At 39.3% G+C, this 18,730-nt stretch overlaps 1 protein-coding gene across 1 annotated transcript in view; it reads left to right on the top strand.

Moving 5' to 3' along the window:
• The window catches only part of LOC124712503, a 30,300-nt gene extending 15,483 nt beyond the window's left edge, over positions 1–14,817 (top strand). Inside the window, exons 2-3 of the mRNA XM_047242802.1 lie at positions 8,082–8,374; positions 14,384–14,817. Coding sequence (XP_047098758.1) covers positions 8,082–8,374; positions 14,384–14,815 — 725 coding nt within the window. The 3' untranslated portion in view covers positions 14,816–14,817. The remainder of the gene's footprint in view (positions 1–8,081; positions 8,375–14,383) is intronic.
• Positions 14,818–18,730: the final 3,913 nt, after the last annotated feature.

Here is an 18,730-nt window from a genome sequence, read left to right on the forward strand (position 1 = left end):
TGTGAAACAGAAATGATGTCTAGTGCTCCCCAAGATAGTGCTAGAGGTCCTCTGTTGTTCCTTATCTATACAAACGATTTAGGAGACAATCCGAGCACCTGTCGTAGGTCATTTGTAGATGATGCTGTCGTTTATCATTTAGTTAAGTCATCAGAAGATCAAATCCAACCACAAAACGATTTAGATAAGATACCTGTATGGTGCGAAAATTGGCAAATTGACCCTAAATAATGAAAAGTGTGAGGTCATTCACAAGAATGCTAAAAAGAATCCGTTAAACTACGGTTACACGACAATCAAATTTAAAGGCTGTAAAATCAACTAAATACATAGGAATTACAATTACGAACAACTTGAATTCGAAAGAACACATAGGAAATGTTGGGGGGGGGGGGGGGCAAGGCAAACCAAAGAAGATCCAAAAGATCTATTAGAGATATTGCCTACACTACACTTGTCCGTACCCTTTGGAGTACTGCTGCGTGGTGTGGGATAATTACCAGATAGGATTAACTGAGTACACTGAGAAAGTTCAAAGAAGGGCCGCACGTTTTTTTACTATCGGACATGATACAGTATTTGGGGTGGACATAATTAAAACAAAGGCGTTTCTCGTTGTGACGGGAACTTCTCACGAAATTTCAGTTACCAGCTTTCTCCCGCGAATGCGAAAATGTTTTGTTGACGCCGACCTACATAGGGAGAAACGATCATCATAGTAGAATAAGGTAAACCTACGTTCATAGCATTTGTAGACCTAGAGAAAGCTTTTGACGATGTTGACTGGAATATTCTCATTCAAATTCTAAAGTTGGCAGGGCCAATATACAGGGAGCGAAGGACTATTTACAATTTGTGCAAAAACCAGCTGGCAGCTATAAGGGTTGAGGGGCACAGTGATTGAGAAAGGAGTGAGACAGGGTTGTAGCCTATGCCCAATGCTATTCAATCTATATATTGAGCAAGCAGTAAAGGAAACAGAAGAAAATTTTTAAGTAGGAATTAAAGTCCAGGGAGAAGAAATAAAAACTTTGAATTCTGTCAGAGACAGCAAACGACTTGGAAGATCAGTTGAACTGAATGGACAGTGTCTTGAAAGGAGGATGTGAGATGAACATCAACAAAAGCAAAACGATGATAATGTAATGCATTCGAATTCAATCAGGTAATGCTGAGGGAATTTGATTAGGGAATGAGACACTTTAAGTAGTAGATGAGTTTTGCTATTTGTAAAGCAAAATGACCGGTGTTGGTCAAAGTAGGGAGGATATCAAGTGTAGACTGGCAATAGCAAGAAAAGCTTTTCCGAAGAAGAGAAATTTGTTAACATCGAGCATATATTTAAGTGTCAGGAAATCCTTTCTGAAAGTATTTTTATGGCGTGTAGCCTTGTATGGAAGTGAAACGTGGACGATAAACACCTTAGACAAGAAGAGAGTAGAAGCTTTTGAAACGTGGTGCTACAGAAGAATGCTGATGATTAGATGGGTAGATCGTGTAACTAATTAGGAGGTACTGAATAGAATTGGGAAGAAGAGAAATTTGTTGTACAACCTCACTAGAAGACGGGATCGGTTGGTAGGACATATTCTGAGCCGTCAAGGGATCACAAATTTAGTCCTGGAGGGAAGCGTTGGGGGTAAAAATCGTAGAGGGAGACTAAGAGATTAATACAGTAAGCAGATTCAGAAGAATGTAGTTTTCAGTAGTTACTCGGAGATGAAGAGGATTGCACGGCATAGAGTAGCATTGAGAGCTGCATCAAACCATTCTTCGGACTGAAGACCACAACAACAACAATAAAATAAGGGAAATCAGAGCTCGCACGGAAAGATATAAGTAATCGTTTTTTCCGAGCGCTGTTCGAGGGTGGAATAACAGACGTACTGTCAAGGTGGTTCGATGAACCGTCTGTCAGGCACTTAAGTTTTATTGGCAGGAGAGCCATGTAGATGTAGAAAAAGACCCTCAAAATTAAACAGATTAGTTAAAATGAGTATACAGGGAACTTTATGGCATATAAAGACACCAGTAGGAGAAACTGAAATTTTTAAGGTGTCCTCTGGGTTGAGAGAAGCGGATGCCATTTCACCTAATTTATGAAACTTTGTCTTAGAGAAGATAGACAGAGAGTTTACTAAAAGTAATCCACAAGTGATCTAACTGCAGGATGTGAACATTATTAGATTTGCTTACGTAGATGATGCAGCATTAATAAGTAGTTTCATTACAGAATCAGATTGATTCAAAACTTTTACGAAATGGAAAAACGACAGAATACCGGGGCATAAATAAGGAAATTGGAAGTGATGCACGTTTGGCTGTAGATGCATTCACTTTCAAGACTGTTGACCACTTCAAGTACATAGCAAGTCTTTTCAGAACAACAATAGAACGGATATGAAAATAGATGCCTGTCTAGCAACGGAGTACATAACACTTTTGAGTTTCATCAAAATTATAAAGAAAATACAGATCATTTACTACTATCTTTAAAGTTCTCTTGTATCAGTCAACTAATATATCTGTTGTATTCGGTTGTCAGAAATGATTTGGGATTTAACCAGTAATAAACGATACGATTATTGCATGCGTAAAATATAAGGATTGAAATATATTTACAGTGAAAATGAACACTTATCTTTTGTTATACAACGTCTTCTTTGCTGTTATTGTGCGTCAGAACTAGGTACAATAATATGCAGTGATAGAACCAGTCTAACACATGTGATGAAATTGACTGTCATTGGTAATACAGTCCGAAGCACTGTTCAAACAGAAACTCTTTCTCGTAGCGATGTTCACAGTCCAAGTTCACAAACATATGCAAGGACTTGCAGATTAACTTGGAGAGTTTAGCTGGTTGTCTCTAACTTTGCTGTAGACTAGGCGTTGAGTGGAACGTGTTCTGGCGTGGAACTGACCTCACGTCCGTGTGTAGGTCTGTTTCAAGACAGCACAGAGAACTTCTGTGGGCGTGTCTTGCTACTTACGTCTCACTGGTGTCGCCAGCAATGTTCCGATAGCAAGGAGCGTCTTTGTGGTGTCAACAGCAGGCGCCAGTGTTACACCTATGCGCCACACCATAATACCGTAAGGTTGTACAGATGTGAAACATTAATATTTAGGAAGAAAGATGAAGAAAAACTGTTAACATCACAGGTCTGCAAGAAAAAAAAAATTTTTTTAAAGTTGTTTCAAATTTGATAACTGACTTTTGTGTACTTTACAGCGCTGATTTAAAAAATGCAATCCATTTTTTCTATTACGTCAAGTTTCCTCACAAAAAAGGGAACATTTTTGGGTGTTGTTGTTGTGGTCTTCAGTCCTGAGACTGGTTTGATGCAGCTCTCCATGCTACTCTATCCTGTGCAAGCTTTTTCATCTCCCAGTACTTACTGCAACCTACATCCTTCTGAATCTGCTTAGTGTATTCATCTCTTGGTCTCCCCCTACGATTTTTACCCTCCACGCTGCCCTCCAATACTAAATTGGTGATCCCTTGATGCCTCAGAACATGTCCTACCAACCGATCCCTTCTTCTGGTCAAGTTGTGCCACAAACTTCTCTTCTCCCCAATCCTATTCAATACTTCCTCATTAGTTATGTGATCTACCCATCTAATCTTCAGCATTCTTCTGTAGCACCACATTTCGAAAGCTTCTATTCTCTTCTTGTCCAAACTATTTATCGTCCATGTTTCACTTCCATACATGGCTACACTCCATACGAATACTTTCAGAAATGACTTCCTGACACTTAAATCAATACTGGATGTTAACAAATTTCTCTTCTTCAGAAACGCTTTCCTCGCCATTGCCAGCCTACATTTTATATCCTCTCTACTTCGACCATCATCAGTTATTTTGCTCCCCAAATAGCAAAACTCCTTTACTACTTTAAGTGCCTCATTTCCTAATCTAATTCCCTCAGCATCACCCGACTTAATTAGACTACATTCCATTATCCTTGTTTTGCTTTTGTTGATGTTCATCTTATATCCTCCTTTCAAGACACTGTCCATTCCATTCAACTGCTCTTCCAAGTCCTTTGCTGTCTCTGACAGAATTACAATGTCATCGGCGAACCTCAACGTTCTTATTTCTTCTCCATGAATTTTAATACCCACTCCGAATTTTTCTTTTGTTTCCTTTACTGCTTGCTCAATATACAGATTGAACAACATCGGGGACAGGCTACAACCCTGTCTTACTCCCTTCCCAACCACTGCTTCCCTTTCATGTCCCTCGACTCTTATAACTGCCATCTGGTTTCTGTACAAATTGTAAATAGCCTTTCGCTCCCTGTATTTTACCCCTGCCACCTTTAGAATTTGAAAGAGAGTATTCCAGTCAACATTGTCAAAAGCTTTCTCTAAGTCTACAAATGCTAGAAACGTAGGTTTGCCTTTTCTTAATCTTTCTTCTAAGATAAGTCGTAAGGTCAGTATTGCCTCACGTGTTCCAGTATTTCTACGGAATCCAAACTGATCTTCCCCGAGGTTGGCTTCTACTAGTTTTTCCATTCGTCTGTAAAGAATTCGTGTTAGTATTTTGCAGCTGTGACTTATTAAGCTGATAGTTCGGTAATTTTCACATCTGTCAACACCTGCTTTCTTTGGGATTGGAATTATTATATTCTTCTTGAAGTCTGAGGGTATTTCGCCTGTTTCATACATCTTGCTCACCAGATGGTAGAGTTTTGTCAGGACTGGCTCTCCCACGGCCGTCAGTAGTTCCAATGGAATATTGTCTACTCCGGGGGCCTTGTTTCGACTCAGGTCTTTCAGTGCTCTGTCAAACTCTTCACGCAGTATCGTATCTCCCATTTCATCTTCATCTACATCCTTTTCCATTTCCATAATATTGTTATAATAACAAAATTTAACCAATTTATCAAATTTTCCCCAACGTTGTAAAATTTTATTTTATTTATAAATCATGTTCTAAACTACATTTCCGGTACACTTCCATTTCAATTTTTCTCATAAGTCCTTATAATAACGCTTTCGTTTTCTGTCGAAGCTTCTTTTATTTCTTTTCCGGCTGTGGACTCGTTGAGGATCATCTTCTTTTATCATCCAGCAGTAGTCCGCTATCATGTTGACGTTCCATCTTCCTTGATATCTTCTTTCCATTTCTTTGATGTCTTGGTTGAATCTTTTGCCCTGCTCTTCACTTACATCACCAAGGTTTGTAGGGAAGTAGTCAAGATGTGAGTGGAGAAAATGAACTTTAATGCTCATGTTACAGCCCAGCTTCTCAAAGTTGTCGAGCATGTCTGCGACGATTGTCTTGTAGTTTGGATCTCTTTTGTTTCCTAGGAAACCAGTAACAACTAATTTAAAGGCGCCCATGCTGCCTTTTCTTTTGTTTCCATTTTGTCCACGAAGTAGGGACCTGTCATTAGTTTTCTAATGTCTTGTCCGACAAAGATTCCTTACTTTAGCTTTGCCTCCGATAAACCAGGAAACTGTCCACAAAGTATCTGAAACACTCCCTTTCTTTTGGCAGTGCCTTAACAAATTGTTTCATTAGCCCCAACTTAATATGAAGTGGTGGGAATAACACCATTTCGGAATCCACAAGGCTTTTCCTCTCAACATTTTTAACCCCTACCTGTAAGCTTTATCTCAAGGGCCAAGCTTTTTTTATGTAGTGTTGCTTTCTGTCTCTACTGCCCCATTCACAGAGAAAGCAAGGGAACTTTGTATAGCCACTTTGTTGACCAAGCAGCATTGAAATCACTTTTAAATCACCACATAGTGTCCATTTGTGGTCTGAATAGCAGAGTTTGCTTAAAACCAGTTCAACTTTTCGTAACATTCTTTTAAGTAAACCGAGTGTCCAACTGGTATAGAAGCATACTTATTGCCATTGTGTAGAAGTACTGCTTTAAGGCTTCTTTTTGAAGAATCAATAAAAAGTCTTCACTCATCAGGAGCATATTCTATTCTGAAACGTGCCATAAGTCCAGGAACATCACTGCACAACACCAGGTCTCCTTCCTTCCTGAGAGAAGAAATATACAAACTCCCTTTTCCCTCGATCGATACCAAGAAAAAGATGTACCCAGAGCTAACTTATGTTTATCTTTCAATCTAGATCCTAAAACCTCTGCCGATTTTCAGTCTCTGTCTTCTTCACTATCACATTGCTGAGCCAATGGCTCGTGATCATCTATATCATCCAAAGAATCTGGAGGAGAGGGTATTGGTACTTCAGGTCCATGAGGAACAGGGCGAATGGCTGATTGAATATTAGGGTAAGAAATATCCTTTTTGTTTTTCAAATTGAAACCTTGTATGTTGCAAGAACAAAAGTAGCAGTCATCACTATGATTTTTGGGCTCCCTCCAAACCACTGGTATTCCAAAACGTAAGGACTGCTTTTTACGCTGAAACTATTGCCACTGTTCTTCGACACACATTGAACAAACTTTGTGTGGTCCCCAAGGCTTATCTTGATCGCCTAACTTTATACCAAAATAGGCGAAATATACTTTTTCAACAAAATAGGAAATGTTTCTTTGTTGCCTTTTAATGGTACAGTTATCACAAATGTAGCAGAAGCAATCTGGCGAGTTTTGCATCCTGTGGTAGTCATTGTCCATAAAACAGCTCCACAACACAAGAAAACAGTCACTACTTTAAAGCACTAGTAACAACAACACGTGAACAGCACAGAGTGAAGGACAATAGCAGAACCTCACTACTTGGTGATGGTGGGGGAAGGGGCAGCACAATGGACAGGCACTAACATGAAAATACTGCTGGTTTCTCCTAATTACTATTTATTTTACATATATCTAGTGTAAAAACGGCTAAATAACAGTTTATGGAGATCCTAAAAACCAAAATTCAAACTCACTAGAGTGCTGAAATATCGAAAAAAGCTAAAACTAGACAAGCAGTTTGTGAAATAACTGTATGTGATGGAATTTTTTCCCGAAATCAGCGTTGAAAACACTATAAAAATCACTTAATAAATTTAAAACCATTTTTATGTCGTAGAGCTGTGTATTTGGAAGGCAAGTTTTTTGACCTGTGTACGATGAAAATAACATGGAGTGGGGGATAAGAAGAAATGAAGAATTAAGAGAACTCTACAAGCACCATAACATCGCCAAAGTGCTAGAGAAGTCTAGCTAGGCTTGAGTCAAGTCAGCAACGGAAGCATTACATGGATGTCTATATTTTGAAATATATGGTAAAGTTCGTCGAGATGAGGTGGCAGTGATAGAACATTCACGTTTGAAACATGGAGAATTGTGTGTTTAGATGTAGCACTAAAAAATGAAAAAGAGGAGAGAGAGGGGGAGATGATAGTGAATGCACTGGAAAGATGCTGGAACGGAAGACGGAAGCAGAAAGGAGAGACAGAAACCTGATCTTCCGAAGAACAAAACTCATCTCCACATAACACTAGTATAAACAAAATTAAAAGAATGATGATAAAGAGTATTCTTAATGTTAGTGGTGCTAATGACAAGTAACGCTAGTGATGTCATAAAGAACTGCTGAACAATAAACGAAACTAACATGAATTAGCACAGTAAGAAAAATGAGCTAATCAATGAGTTAATCAACAAATACATGAGTACATTATGGCTAATTGTCTTCTACAGTAACAATACAGACACGCTGTTGGAACATTTTGGCTGTATGAATTGACTTCTTAGCTCCTAAAGCACATGCTTTAAAGTTCATTACCACAACTAACAACATTTTTACAGCTTCTACCCTCGCCATTATCCTGCCATCATTTGTCCACGCATTGGACAGCCCAAATTCAGATATCACACTATTCAAAATTCTTAATCCTTCAGAAGTGAGATCCTTACATATTATTAGACCTGTCTTCTCGAATTTCTTTTTCACTATGAAGGTTTCAGATTTTTCCTATATGATACATGCTTCACAACTGTGAGCCTAGCTACCACAGATCACAATGTCCCATGATCACTCTATAATTTCTGATTGTAAAACCTGTGCATGTACATTTATTCTAATTGTAAGTTTTTATTATTAAAAAATTTTATCCTAAAAGGAAATATTTTAATTTTCCCAATCTACTTTTCAGTGGAGCAGGATATGTCAGCCACATCGACTCCCAGAAGAACCACAAGCCTTGTATGGCAATATTTTACCAAACTTGGAAAAAAAGGAAAATGCCGTTATTGCCCACAGATAATTTCCTGTTCTGCTGGCTCCTCATCAAACCTAAAAAGACATCTAAAATCGAAGCATCCAACAGCGTATTTGGAAATGCGAGTGTCAGGAAATCGCTCAGGTTCGCCATCAACTGATGCAGAAATTCAAGAGATGATTTCTCACGAAACGTCTTCAATGATGTCTGCTTCTGCCTCAGATGAAGTAAGTCAAACTGAGTCTCACGCTGCATCCAGCCGGCCGTTGTCATGTGATTCTGGAACAAGTTCTGATTTATTTTCTTTTGTGACGCCCTCACGCCAAATCGCTTTTCATTTGCAAGAACCCGTAAATAAATTTGTTAATATTGTAAAGCTCATCAAATTAAATAACAGTACAGCAATAGATCCTCAACTTTTAAAACTGATTTGCAAAGAAACCATGTTTTTTCTGTATTTGAAGACGCAGAGTTTAAAAAAAAAAGATCATATATATGACTTGCCTAAATTATAATTCACCATGTGGAAAACGTTATCAAGCTCTTTAATGCCCAGTTTGTATCGCGATTAAGTGATAAAATTAAAAATGATTTACCCACTGCAAAGATAGTTTCCCTTTCGTCTGACAGGTGGACAAGTATAAATAACATTAATTTCTATGCACTTAAAGTACATTTTATACCTGAGAAGGAAAAACAACAATCATACCTTTTAGACTGCTTACACTTCATAGGAATAAACACCACAGAGAAATTGAGGAAAGACTGTTATCAACAGCTGTAATATTAATGTTTAAATCGCCGCCACAATAACAGAGACTGATTTAAATATGAAATCAGCTGCCTTGATTTTGAAATTTTCACATATCCCATACTTACACAGTTATGAAACCTCGTTGCGCTCCGCACAGTATGGAAGTCCATACAGAAAAACGTTGACAAGGTCAAAAGACCAGTTATATTTGTGCCTTGGCCTTAGCCAAATTTTCTGAAAGGATATCCCAGAGGATGGAACACTGGTAAAACATCACATCGTTTCTTGTCTTGTTATTGTCGATGAAAAATCGATCACTTTAGAGTTAAAGGGCACACGCTGGGGGATAATGCAATAGGCCATATAGATTTTGAAAGTTTTCGATGAGGTAACTAAAGACGTGTCTTGAAAGGTAACTGTCTCATTGTCAAAAATGACAATCTTGCCAAGATTAATGGTATGGCAACTAAAATTTTTCAATGACAAAAATGTCTTCGAGGAATAGGTTCATCAGTTAATAGTTTGATTAAAGGGTTGCGAGAGTAGTTTGAGGTCATTGAATACCCATGTCAAAACATCTGTATGAGTACTAAAAGGAATCCGCTAAATTTTGGTTACACGACAAATTATACAAATCTTAGGACTGTGAATTCAACTAACAAGAGGACCATACGCACTTCCCCTCACTGGTTTGATTCTTATTGACCGGATGTGTAGGACAGCTCGTTTTGTATTATCACGTAATAGGGGAGAGAGTGTGGCAGATATGATACGCGAGTTGGGATGGAAGTTATTAAAGCAAAGACGTTTTTCGTCGCGGCGAGATCTATTTACGAAATTTAAGTCACCAACTTTCTCTTCCGAATGTGAAAATATTTTGTTGAGCCCAACCTACATAGGTGGGAATGATCATCAAAATAAAATAAGAGAAATCAGAGCTCGAACAGAAAGGTTTAGGTGTTCGTTTTTCCCGCGCTCTGTTCGGGAGTGGAATGGTAGAGAGATAGTATGATTGTGGTCCGATGAACCCTCTGCCAAGCACTTAAATGTGAATTGCAGAGTAATCATGCAGATGGAGATGTAGATGTAGACACGACAGGGACTTCAACATATGTAAACAGCAGGATGCAACTCTCGATCATATTCGACGAAATCGTTAGAGTTCGAAAGAGTTGGCAGCCGAGCCAGTAAATGCACAGTCCGAGAAGTGCGAGATCCAGGGGTCGAATCCTTCTCCCGACACTCACTTTTCTTTTTCATTCCCATGTAATTCTAACAACAGAATTATTACGACTGTGCATGTTACCATTACAGAATGAGTCATTTATTATTTTGATTATCTTCATCCTGAAAAATGAGAAAGAAATTTTCGTAAGGAGACTGAAAATGAGAAAGGGATACACAAGAACTTTCAATCAAATCAGTGTAGTCATTTTATTTATAATGTTATTTCTACGTTTGTGACAAGTACAATGTTTAGCCTATGGAGCTTGTTACAAGTATAATGTGTAGCCTATGGAGCACTGCACGATACAGGATGATACTGACCATAAAAGCATAAGAAACAATAATTGTTGCTAAGTGCAGCACTTGAAAGAAATGATTTTTGCATATGCATGGCTTTTTTCAGTGTGTATGTGGCAAAAGAAACTTCGTTTACATTCATTACCGGTTCTCGGTCATCATACAATTTCATGACGTATCACGCGTATCTGTTGTTAGAATTACGTGGGGAAAAAAGTAACAACAGCGACACTCGAACCACACACTTCGCACTTATGAAGCTAAGTGCTTACTCGCTCGGCTGCAGAAACATTGAATACTAGCTTCCATTCGAAGTATATAGCGCCCCTAAAATTTTCAAACTCGATTTTGTCGAAAATGGTTGAGAGTTGCCTCTTCCTGTTTACATGTGTTGATATCCTGGTCTTGTCCTACACACCCTAGTATGAATCAAACTGGAGACGGAAATTTCGTACGATTCCCTTTTAAGTACTTAGGGGTTACAATTACGAATAACTTAAATTGGAACGATCACATAGATACTGTCGGGGGGAAAGCGAACCTTAGACAGCGATTATTTGACAGAACACGTAGAAAATGCGACAGGTGTACAGAAGACACTGCCTACACTACGCTTGTCCATCCTCTTCTGGAGTGTTACTGTGCGGTGTGGGATCCGCATCAGGTAGGAGTGACGGAGGATGTTCAAAGAAGGGCAGCTCGTTTTGAGGTATCGCGAAACAGGGGGGACAGTGCCACGGATGTGATAAGCGAATTGAGGAGAGAACCGTTAAAACAAAGGCGTTTTTCGTTGCGGCATGAAATTTCAGACACTATCTTTCACCAATAAACGTGAAAATACTTTCTTGGCGCCGAACCACATAGGGGAAGTTGTCATCATAATAAGACAGGAGATCAAAGCTCGCACGGAAAGATTTATTCATTCGTTCATCCCGCACTCAGCTCGGTGGTGGAATAGTAGAGAAATGGCTTGAAGATGGTTTGATGAACACTCTTCCAGGCACTTAATTGGGATTTGCGGAGTAATTATGGAAATGCCTAGAAGAAGCTATCCCCTTAAGTTGATGAGGAACGAGAAAATTGCTGTACCCCATGCTGTGCCAACTAGTTCTGAAAGTACTGTGTGTCCCAGCTACGTCAGTGCCCTTAGAGAGTATTTTTCAAAAGCAGAAAAAATGTCCACTGAGAGAAGAAACCAACTCACTTCGACTAAAATAAATTAAATTTTATATACAAATCACAATGCTGATTAACTTTACAATTTTGGGGAATATACAGGGTGATTCTAAAAGAATACCACAACTTTAAAAATGTGTATTTAATGAAAGAAACATAATATAACCTTCTGTTATACATCATTACAAAGAGTATTTAAAAAGGTTTTTTTTCACTCAAAAACAAGTTCAGAGATGTTCAATATGGCCCCCTCCAGACACACGAGCAATATCAACCCGATACTCCAACTCGTTCCACACTCTCTGTAGCATATCAGGCGTAACAGTTTGGATAGCTGCTGTTATTTCTCGTTTCAAATCATCAATGGTGGCTGGGAGAGGTGGCCGAAACACCATATCCTTAACATACCCCCATAAGAAAAAATCGCAGGGGGTAAGATCAGGGCTTCTTGGAGGCCAGTGATGAAGTGCTCTGTCACGGGCTGCCTGGCGGCCGATCCATCGCCTCGGGTAGTTGACGTTCAGGTAGTTACGGACAGATAAGTGCCAATGTGGTGGCGCTCCATCCTGCTGAAATATGAATTGTTGTGCTTCTTGTTCGAGCTGAGGGAACAGGCAATTCTCTAACATCTTCAGATACTGTAGTCCAGTTACAGTAGCACCTTCGAAGAAAAAGGGACCAAAAACTTTATTGGCTGAAATGGCGAACAAATGTACAACTAAATGAAACTTTATAGCTCCCTTAATTCGCCGACAGATAGTGCTTAGCTCTGCCTTTTGCCGTTGCAGAGTTTTAAATTCCTAAAGTTGTGGTATTCTTTTTGAATCACCCTGTATTGCCATAATGATTATAAATGACGACTATAAATATTTAAGTGAATTACAATTACGATATTATTCTTATACTGTATTTTATTTCCAATAAAAGTATGAAACCACAACAGAAATTAGCCTTATTTTTAAAATTCCTCTATTTCATAAAAAATATAGAATTTTGCCGTAGTATCTTTAATTTTTACAGCAGATGCAATGCAGAACCTTTAAATCTAAAAACTAATAGCGTCATAGGAAACTTATTACTTCTCCCATGTTACTTCAAAAGAGTGACTGGAAGTTGAAAGGGCAAGGTACCTTCCTATCTTTATTTTTGTAAGTGAATGGCGAGTGTTGAGTCACGAAAAAGAGCGATTCCATTCCTGATCTGATCACTGAAACGAATGGTTTTGCCCTCCTCCACAGCGCAAACTGCCCAAAGCTTTCCTGTTGACTGCCTTACCCAAAAAAAGAAAACAGAAAAATGCGACTCGCTGAGATATGTTTTACGGTTTTCAGCCAAAGATTGTACTACCCTAGCACACGATTAAATTCTTGAGACACATAAGTGCCTGTCGACATGCGCGTGAATGCACAACATGAACAGAGTCTGGCAGCAGACGCCTTTCAGTGTGAGATACTGAGACACCCCCTTAGAAAAATTTATAAATGACAGTGCTGGAAAACCTCTGCGTTATTTGCTTTTCAAACAGATGAGCAAAACTGAACATTTCTCTCTTTACTTATTCTGATCAACACTAAGCTGACACACAATATTTTTTTTAGCGCAACGCAATCTGACTTTCAACAATCCCTACAAAAAAATGGCCCTGACTAACAATAACCTATACCTTTCATGAGTCACTTACCTCACAAAAATCGTCGTTACTCAAACTACTGCAATACAGCGAGCGCCAATATTGCCAGCTAAATAAAAGATTCTACTGAAGGCACTAATTACTGATAGGCATAGTTAGCAAAGGAAAGATTTTGATGGAGAACAGACAATGTATTTACCTTAATAGTGTTCCAACTGCCCAACACTACAATAGCGAATATTCCGACAATGCCACCCAGCCACAGACTGCACACAGCACAGCCACTGATTTTCATACAGAGCGCTACGTGGCGTTACCAACATAAAAACCTAAACAGCCTACTTACAATACTTTTCTGTAGTCTCCAATAGTTTTATTTGCTGCAAAATACCGATCAGCGTTTTTCACAAGGGATATGTCAAGTCGCTGCTTCTAAATATTCCTACATTTCGTAGTTCTAGCACAACAACGTACTTCAGTATACAGAAATCTATAATGTGCATCAACTGAGGCTAATAAAACTGTGTTGTTCATTCCCTTGTAGTTGAAATAAACCGATCCATCCCCCTCTATAGACCATTGCATGTGATACGCGTTTCATGCAAGGCCCAAAAACGCTGGGGGAACTGCCTCCGTGCATTAGAATACGCTTCTGTAATATTTGTCCAGACATCCTTTCTGAAACCATTACACTGTTTCACAAGCTGCGACATCGTCGCGAAAAGACACAGTGACCCGTATATGTAATAAGTTTCCTTTAATTTACGTCTGTGGTCACAATCTTTTCTGTTTAACAGATTACCGGTTTCGGTCTTTAATGACCCGTGTACGTAATAAGTTTCCTTTAATTTACGTCTGTGGTCACAATCTTTTCTGTTTAACAGATTACCGGTTTCGGTCTTTAATGACCATCATCAGATCTGTCTCATAAAAACAAAGTCCTAATGCACTAATGCCAATATGGCTACAGTGCATTAGGACTTCGTTGTTATGAGACAGATCTGATGATGGTCATTAAAGACCGAAACCGGTAATCTGTTAAACAGAAAAGATTGTGACCATAGACGTAAATTAAAGGAAACCCATTACACTGTATTAGGATAACAACAAGCGTATCAGTTATGTCTCAACAGTATGATCTTTTGTTACCAGGTGCAGCCTCGAAAAAAGAAGCGCAGCAAAGAACCTTTGCTCGATGACGCACGAGGAGCATCACAATATGCTAATAGCATCACAGACAGTGGCACTATGAGTGCTGAAGATCTATTTTGCAAATTTGTTGCATCAGAACTGCGGCAAATGTGCTGTGAAGTACGCCAGGAAACAAAGGCCAATATTATGTTGGCATTAACGGAGGGAATGCGGAAGCAGTCAGCTCTGAGCCTCAAGACAGTCTCACAAACCGGCTGTCAAAATTCATCGTCTACTCTCTGCCCACCTGGTCCAAGTACAGCCCACAGATTGGTCTCTACAGTTCAAGCTTCACCTGCAACAATAACACCTAAAGAAGACGTAACCTACTTCCAGTCATCACAGGATATTGTATATACGACATATTCTGATGCACTGGAACAAAGTCTGTAATTTTGTGGGGTAGTGGTCACATAATAATAATTATTATCACTTCAGTAATCTTTTTTATGGTTTTCTTTCACTCATTTTCAAATAATCGTTCTTAAGGGCTTCTACCGTGTGTCAAAAGTATCAAAACCTTTACGTATCACATGGCGTAATGTTGCTTTTGATACCAGAAGCCAATATTCCATATTTTGGTAGTGTCTACGGGTGGTAAGGACTCATAGAGTAATGGATTACTTCTCGAAAGGAATAACTGCATTTCCTGTCACAGAGAGCTAATTCCTTAATTTCCATTGCAGCAGTTCCAGTATGAACCGGTAATTATTCTTGCACGTCCTCAATTTAGTTCAAAACTAATATTAGTCCTGTAACAATTCTTTCTGAAGAAATGTAAAGCTTTCACCTTTCTTCCATCTGATCATCCTTTACTTCGCCCATAATCACCATTTTTCTTCTTAGTTTTGATCACTGTGACGGCATTAGATGCAATGGCTGCAGAAAAAGCAAGAACTTTTGATTACTTCTTAGAACTCGACGCCATGTGCGAGCTAGAGACGGCTGAACTAGTTCATCTTTGAGAACTAGTTCACTGGTGATCGGCTCTTTTACAGACCCATTTATTTTTACTTCTTCACTGTTCTTTTTATTTTACCTGAGTTCGTATTGCTGTAGGGGTCTTAAAAAAAAGTGAAAATGAAAACTGGGAGTATCATATCCTAACAAAAGAGAGCCAAGACTCTGAACAATGGAGGGGGACGAGGTGGGCATGGTTTGGGGCATTTCATACTACTTTCGTGGTGAATCCTGAATGTCGGATAACAATTATAGCAGAATTTTAAAAAAAATGAAGTTCATAAAAGTTGAAAACTCTTTCTCTCGAGGCAAGTACACTCATTGAATTACAGACCCATATCACTGACCTCAATTTGCAGTAGGATTTTGGTGCATATACTGTACTCGAACATTATGAATCACCTTGAAGAAAATGATTTATTGATACATAACCAACACGGTTTCAGAAAATATCGTTCTTGTTTATTCCCGTGAAGTAATGAGTGCTGTCGACAAGGGATCTCAGATCGACTCCATATTCCTAGATTTCCAGAAGGCTTTTGAAACCGTTCCTCACAAGCGACTATTAATCAAATTGCTTGCATATGGAGTATCGTCTAAGTTGTGCCACTGGATTCGTGATTTCCTCTCAGAGAGGTCACAGTTCGTAGTGATGGACGGTAAATCAATCGAGTAGAACAGAAGTGATATCTGGCATTTGAGCAGCCCCCTTAGATTGTTTGCAGATGACGCTTTAATTTGCCCTCTAGTAAAATCATCAGACGATCAATTCCAATTACAAAATGATCTAGAGAGAATTCCTGTATGGTGCGAAAAGTGGCAATTAGCACTAAACAAAGAAAAGTGCGAAGTCATCCACATGGGTACTAAAAGAAATCCGATAAATTTTTGGTATACGATAAATCACACAAATCTAAGGGCTGTCAATTCGACTAAATACCTAGGAATTACAATTACGAGCAACTTAAATCGGAAAGACCACGTAGATAATATTGTGGGGAAGGCGAAATAAAGACTGCTCTTTGTTGGCAGAGCACTCAGAAGATGCGACAAACCCACTAAAGAGACAGCCTACATTACACTTGTCCGTCCTCTGCTGGAATACTGATGCGCGGTATGGGATCCTTACCAGGTAGGATTCACGGAGCACATCGAAAAAGTGCGAAGAAGGGCAGCTCGTTTCGTGTTATGCGCAATAGGGGTTACAGTGTCACTGATATGATACGCGAGTTCGGGTGGCAGTCATTGAAACAAAGGCGGTTTTCTTTGCGGCGAGTTCTATTTACGAAATTTCAATCACCTACTTTCTCTTCCGAATGCATAAATATTTTGTTAACACCCACCTACGCAGGGAGAAATGATCATCATAATAAAATAAAAGAACTCAGAGCTCGAACGGAAAGGTTTAGGTGTTCCTTTTTCCCACGCGCCATTCGAGAGTGGAATGATAGAGAAGTAGTACAAAAATGGTTCGATGAACCCTCCGTCAGGCACTTAAGTGTCAACTGCAGAGTAATCATGTAGATGTAGATGTAGATGTTAAAAAAACCGTATGTCGATAGCAAAAAGGTAGTCTTTTTAAAAATTGAGATATTTAGAGAAATACTGTACATACGTAAAATTCAACTGGAATCAGAAATTTTCAAAACTCGAATAGAAACAGTTGGTGACCTGAACGAACGAAACAGAATTAACTCCAGGTACTCAGACCGCCCTCTAATCCCTTCACAGAATTACAAACGGTGCCTCAGTAGCTGGAAAGTGAAAATGGATCTGGGAAATGTTTTGATAAATTAATTTTATTCCATTTTAAAATTTTACTTTTTAAGCAATTCGAGGAACAATTTTGCACTAATTTAAACGTTGTCATTGATAAATATTCCAGAATGCACCTTCCACTGTGCTGCGAAGTGAGTGGTTTGATAAATATTATTTGTGAAAGCTGAAGCGGAAATCATGGGCACATTGTTTTCAGAAACATGGACTAGCATGTCGATAAGCGAGTTCGAGTAAATCGAGACTTTCTGTTTCACGAGGACGTGCTGAAAAGTAATGGCCCTGAATTTTTTATATGAAAACTCTTAAAGCTTTTTAAGTAAAACGAACGTTGTCAACAGTCTTCATTATTATTTTTCATGTCTACGTATTTGCAGTCCTCTGCTGCTGGAGGGCTTCGAACTGTATTGTGTAACATGGCGACGTGTGACATAACTATGGTGGTGTGTCAGAAACGGAGTACTGTAATCCAGTTTCGAATTCAAAGAGTTTGTTCGTCCAAATGTGGGACATCCTCTCCTTCAGCATGACAATGCCAACCGCACGAGCGCTGCGTCATCTGCAACAATCAGATGCCTTGCCAACAAAGCCTAACATTCTACAGTGATGATATCAACAATAGGGGCCTCTTGTTGGGAGCTCTCACTGGGAAACAAGCGTTCGACGCCAAGGTGACTATGTTGAAAAATAAATATGTGGAAATGAACAATAAAGAAGTAGAATATTAATACTGTTTGTTATATATAAGAAGCTGTAAGAGTTTGCACATGAAAAATTCGGAGACACCAATTATCAGCACGCCCTCGCAATTTTAATAAAGAATCACAGTACCGGGTGATCAAAAAGTCAGTATAAGTTTGAAAACTTAATAAACCACGCAATAATGTAGATAGAGAGGTAAAAATTGACACAGATGCTTGGAATGACGTGGGGTTTTATTAGAAACAAAAAAAAAAAAAAAAGTTGACAAAATGTCCGACAGATGGCGCTGGACAGCAAAACGTTAGTCACTGCGCATGACAATTGTATATAAAAGGAGCTTTAATGAGAGACAGAATCAGATGCGCCAGCAGTCGCAGCATGTTGACGCCTGAAAAGGCGCTTTTAGTGAAGCTGTATTATCAGAATGGGGAATGTACTAGTTCAGCGTTACGATCCTATCGCCATAAGAAGTGGATTCGAACGGGTAAAGGTCCGTTGACAAATGCAGCTGTGGCGGGAATGATTTCGAAGTTCGAAGCCACGGGTTGTTTAGACGATAGACCCCGTAGTGGCCGACCGAGCACAAGGCGTAATGCTGCTGAGACAGTTCAAGAAGAAGTGGAGACTGTAGCGGGTTCGTCTATGCACGGGGAAGTCAGCGCTCGTGCAGTCGCACGTCGCACCGCCATTCCATACAATACTGTTTGGTTGGCACTTAGGCGTACCCTCTGATGCTATCCGTACAAAATCCATTGGCATCATTAACTGTTACCTGGCGATTTAGTGCAGTGGAGGGCATTCGCGGCGTGGGCGTTTCAAAAGATGGCGGAAGATGACGATTGATTGATTAACGTGTTGTGGACCGACGAA

Source organism: Schistocerca piceifrons, chromosome 8, assembly GCF_021461385.2.
Source record: "Schistocerca piceifrons isolate TAMUIC-IGC-003096 chromosome 8, iqSchPice1.1, whole genome shotgun sequence".
NCBI lineage: Eukaryota > Metazoa > Arthropoda > Insecta > Orthoptera > Acrididae > Schistocerca > Schistocerca piceifrons.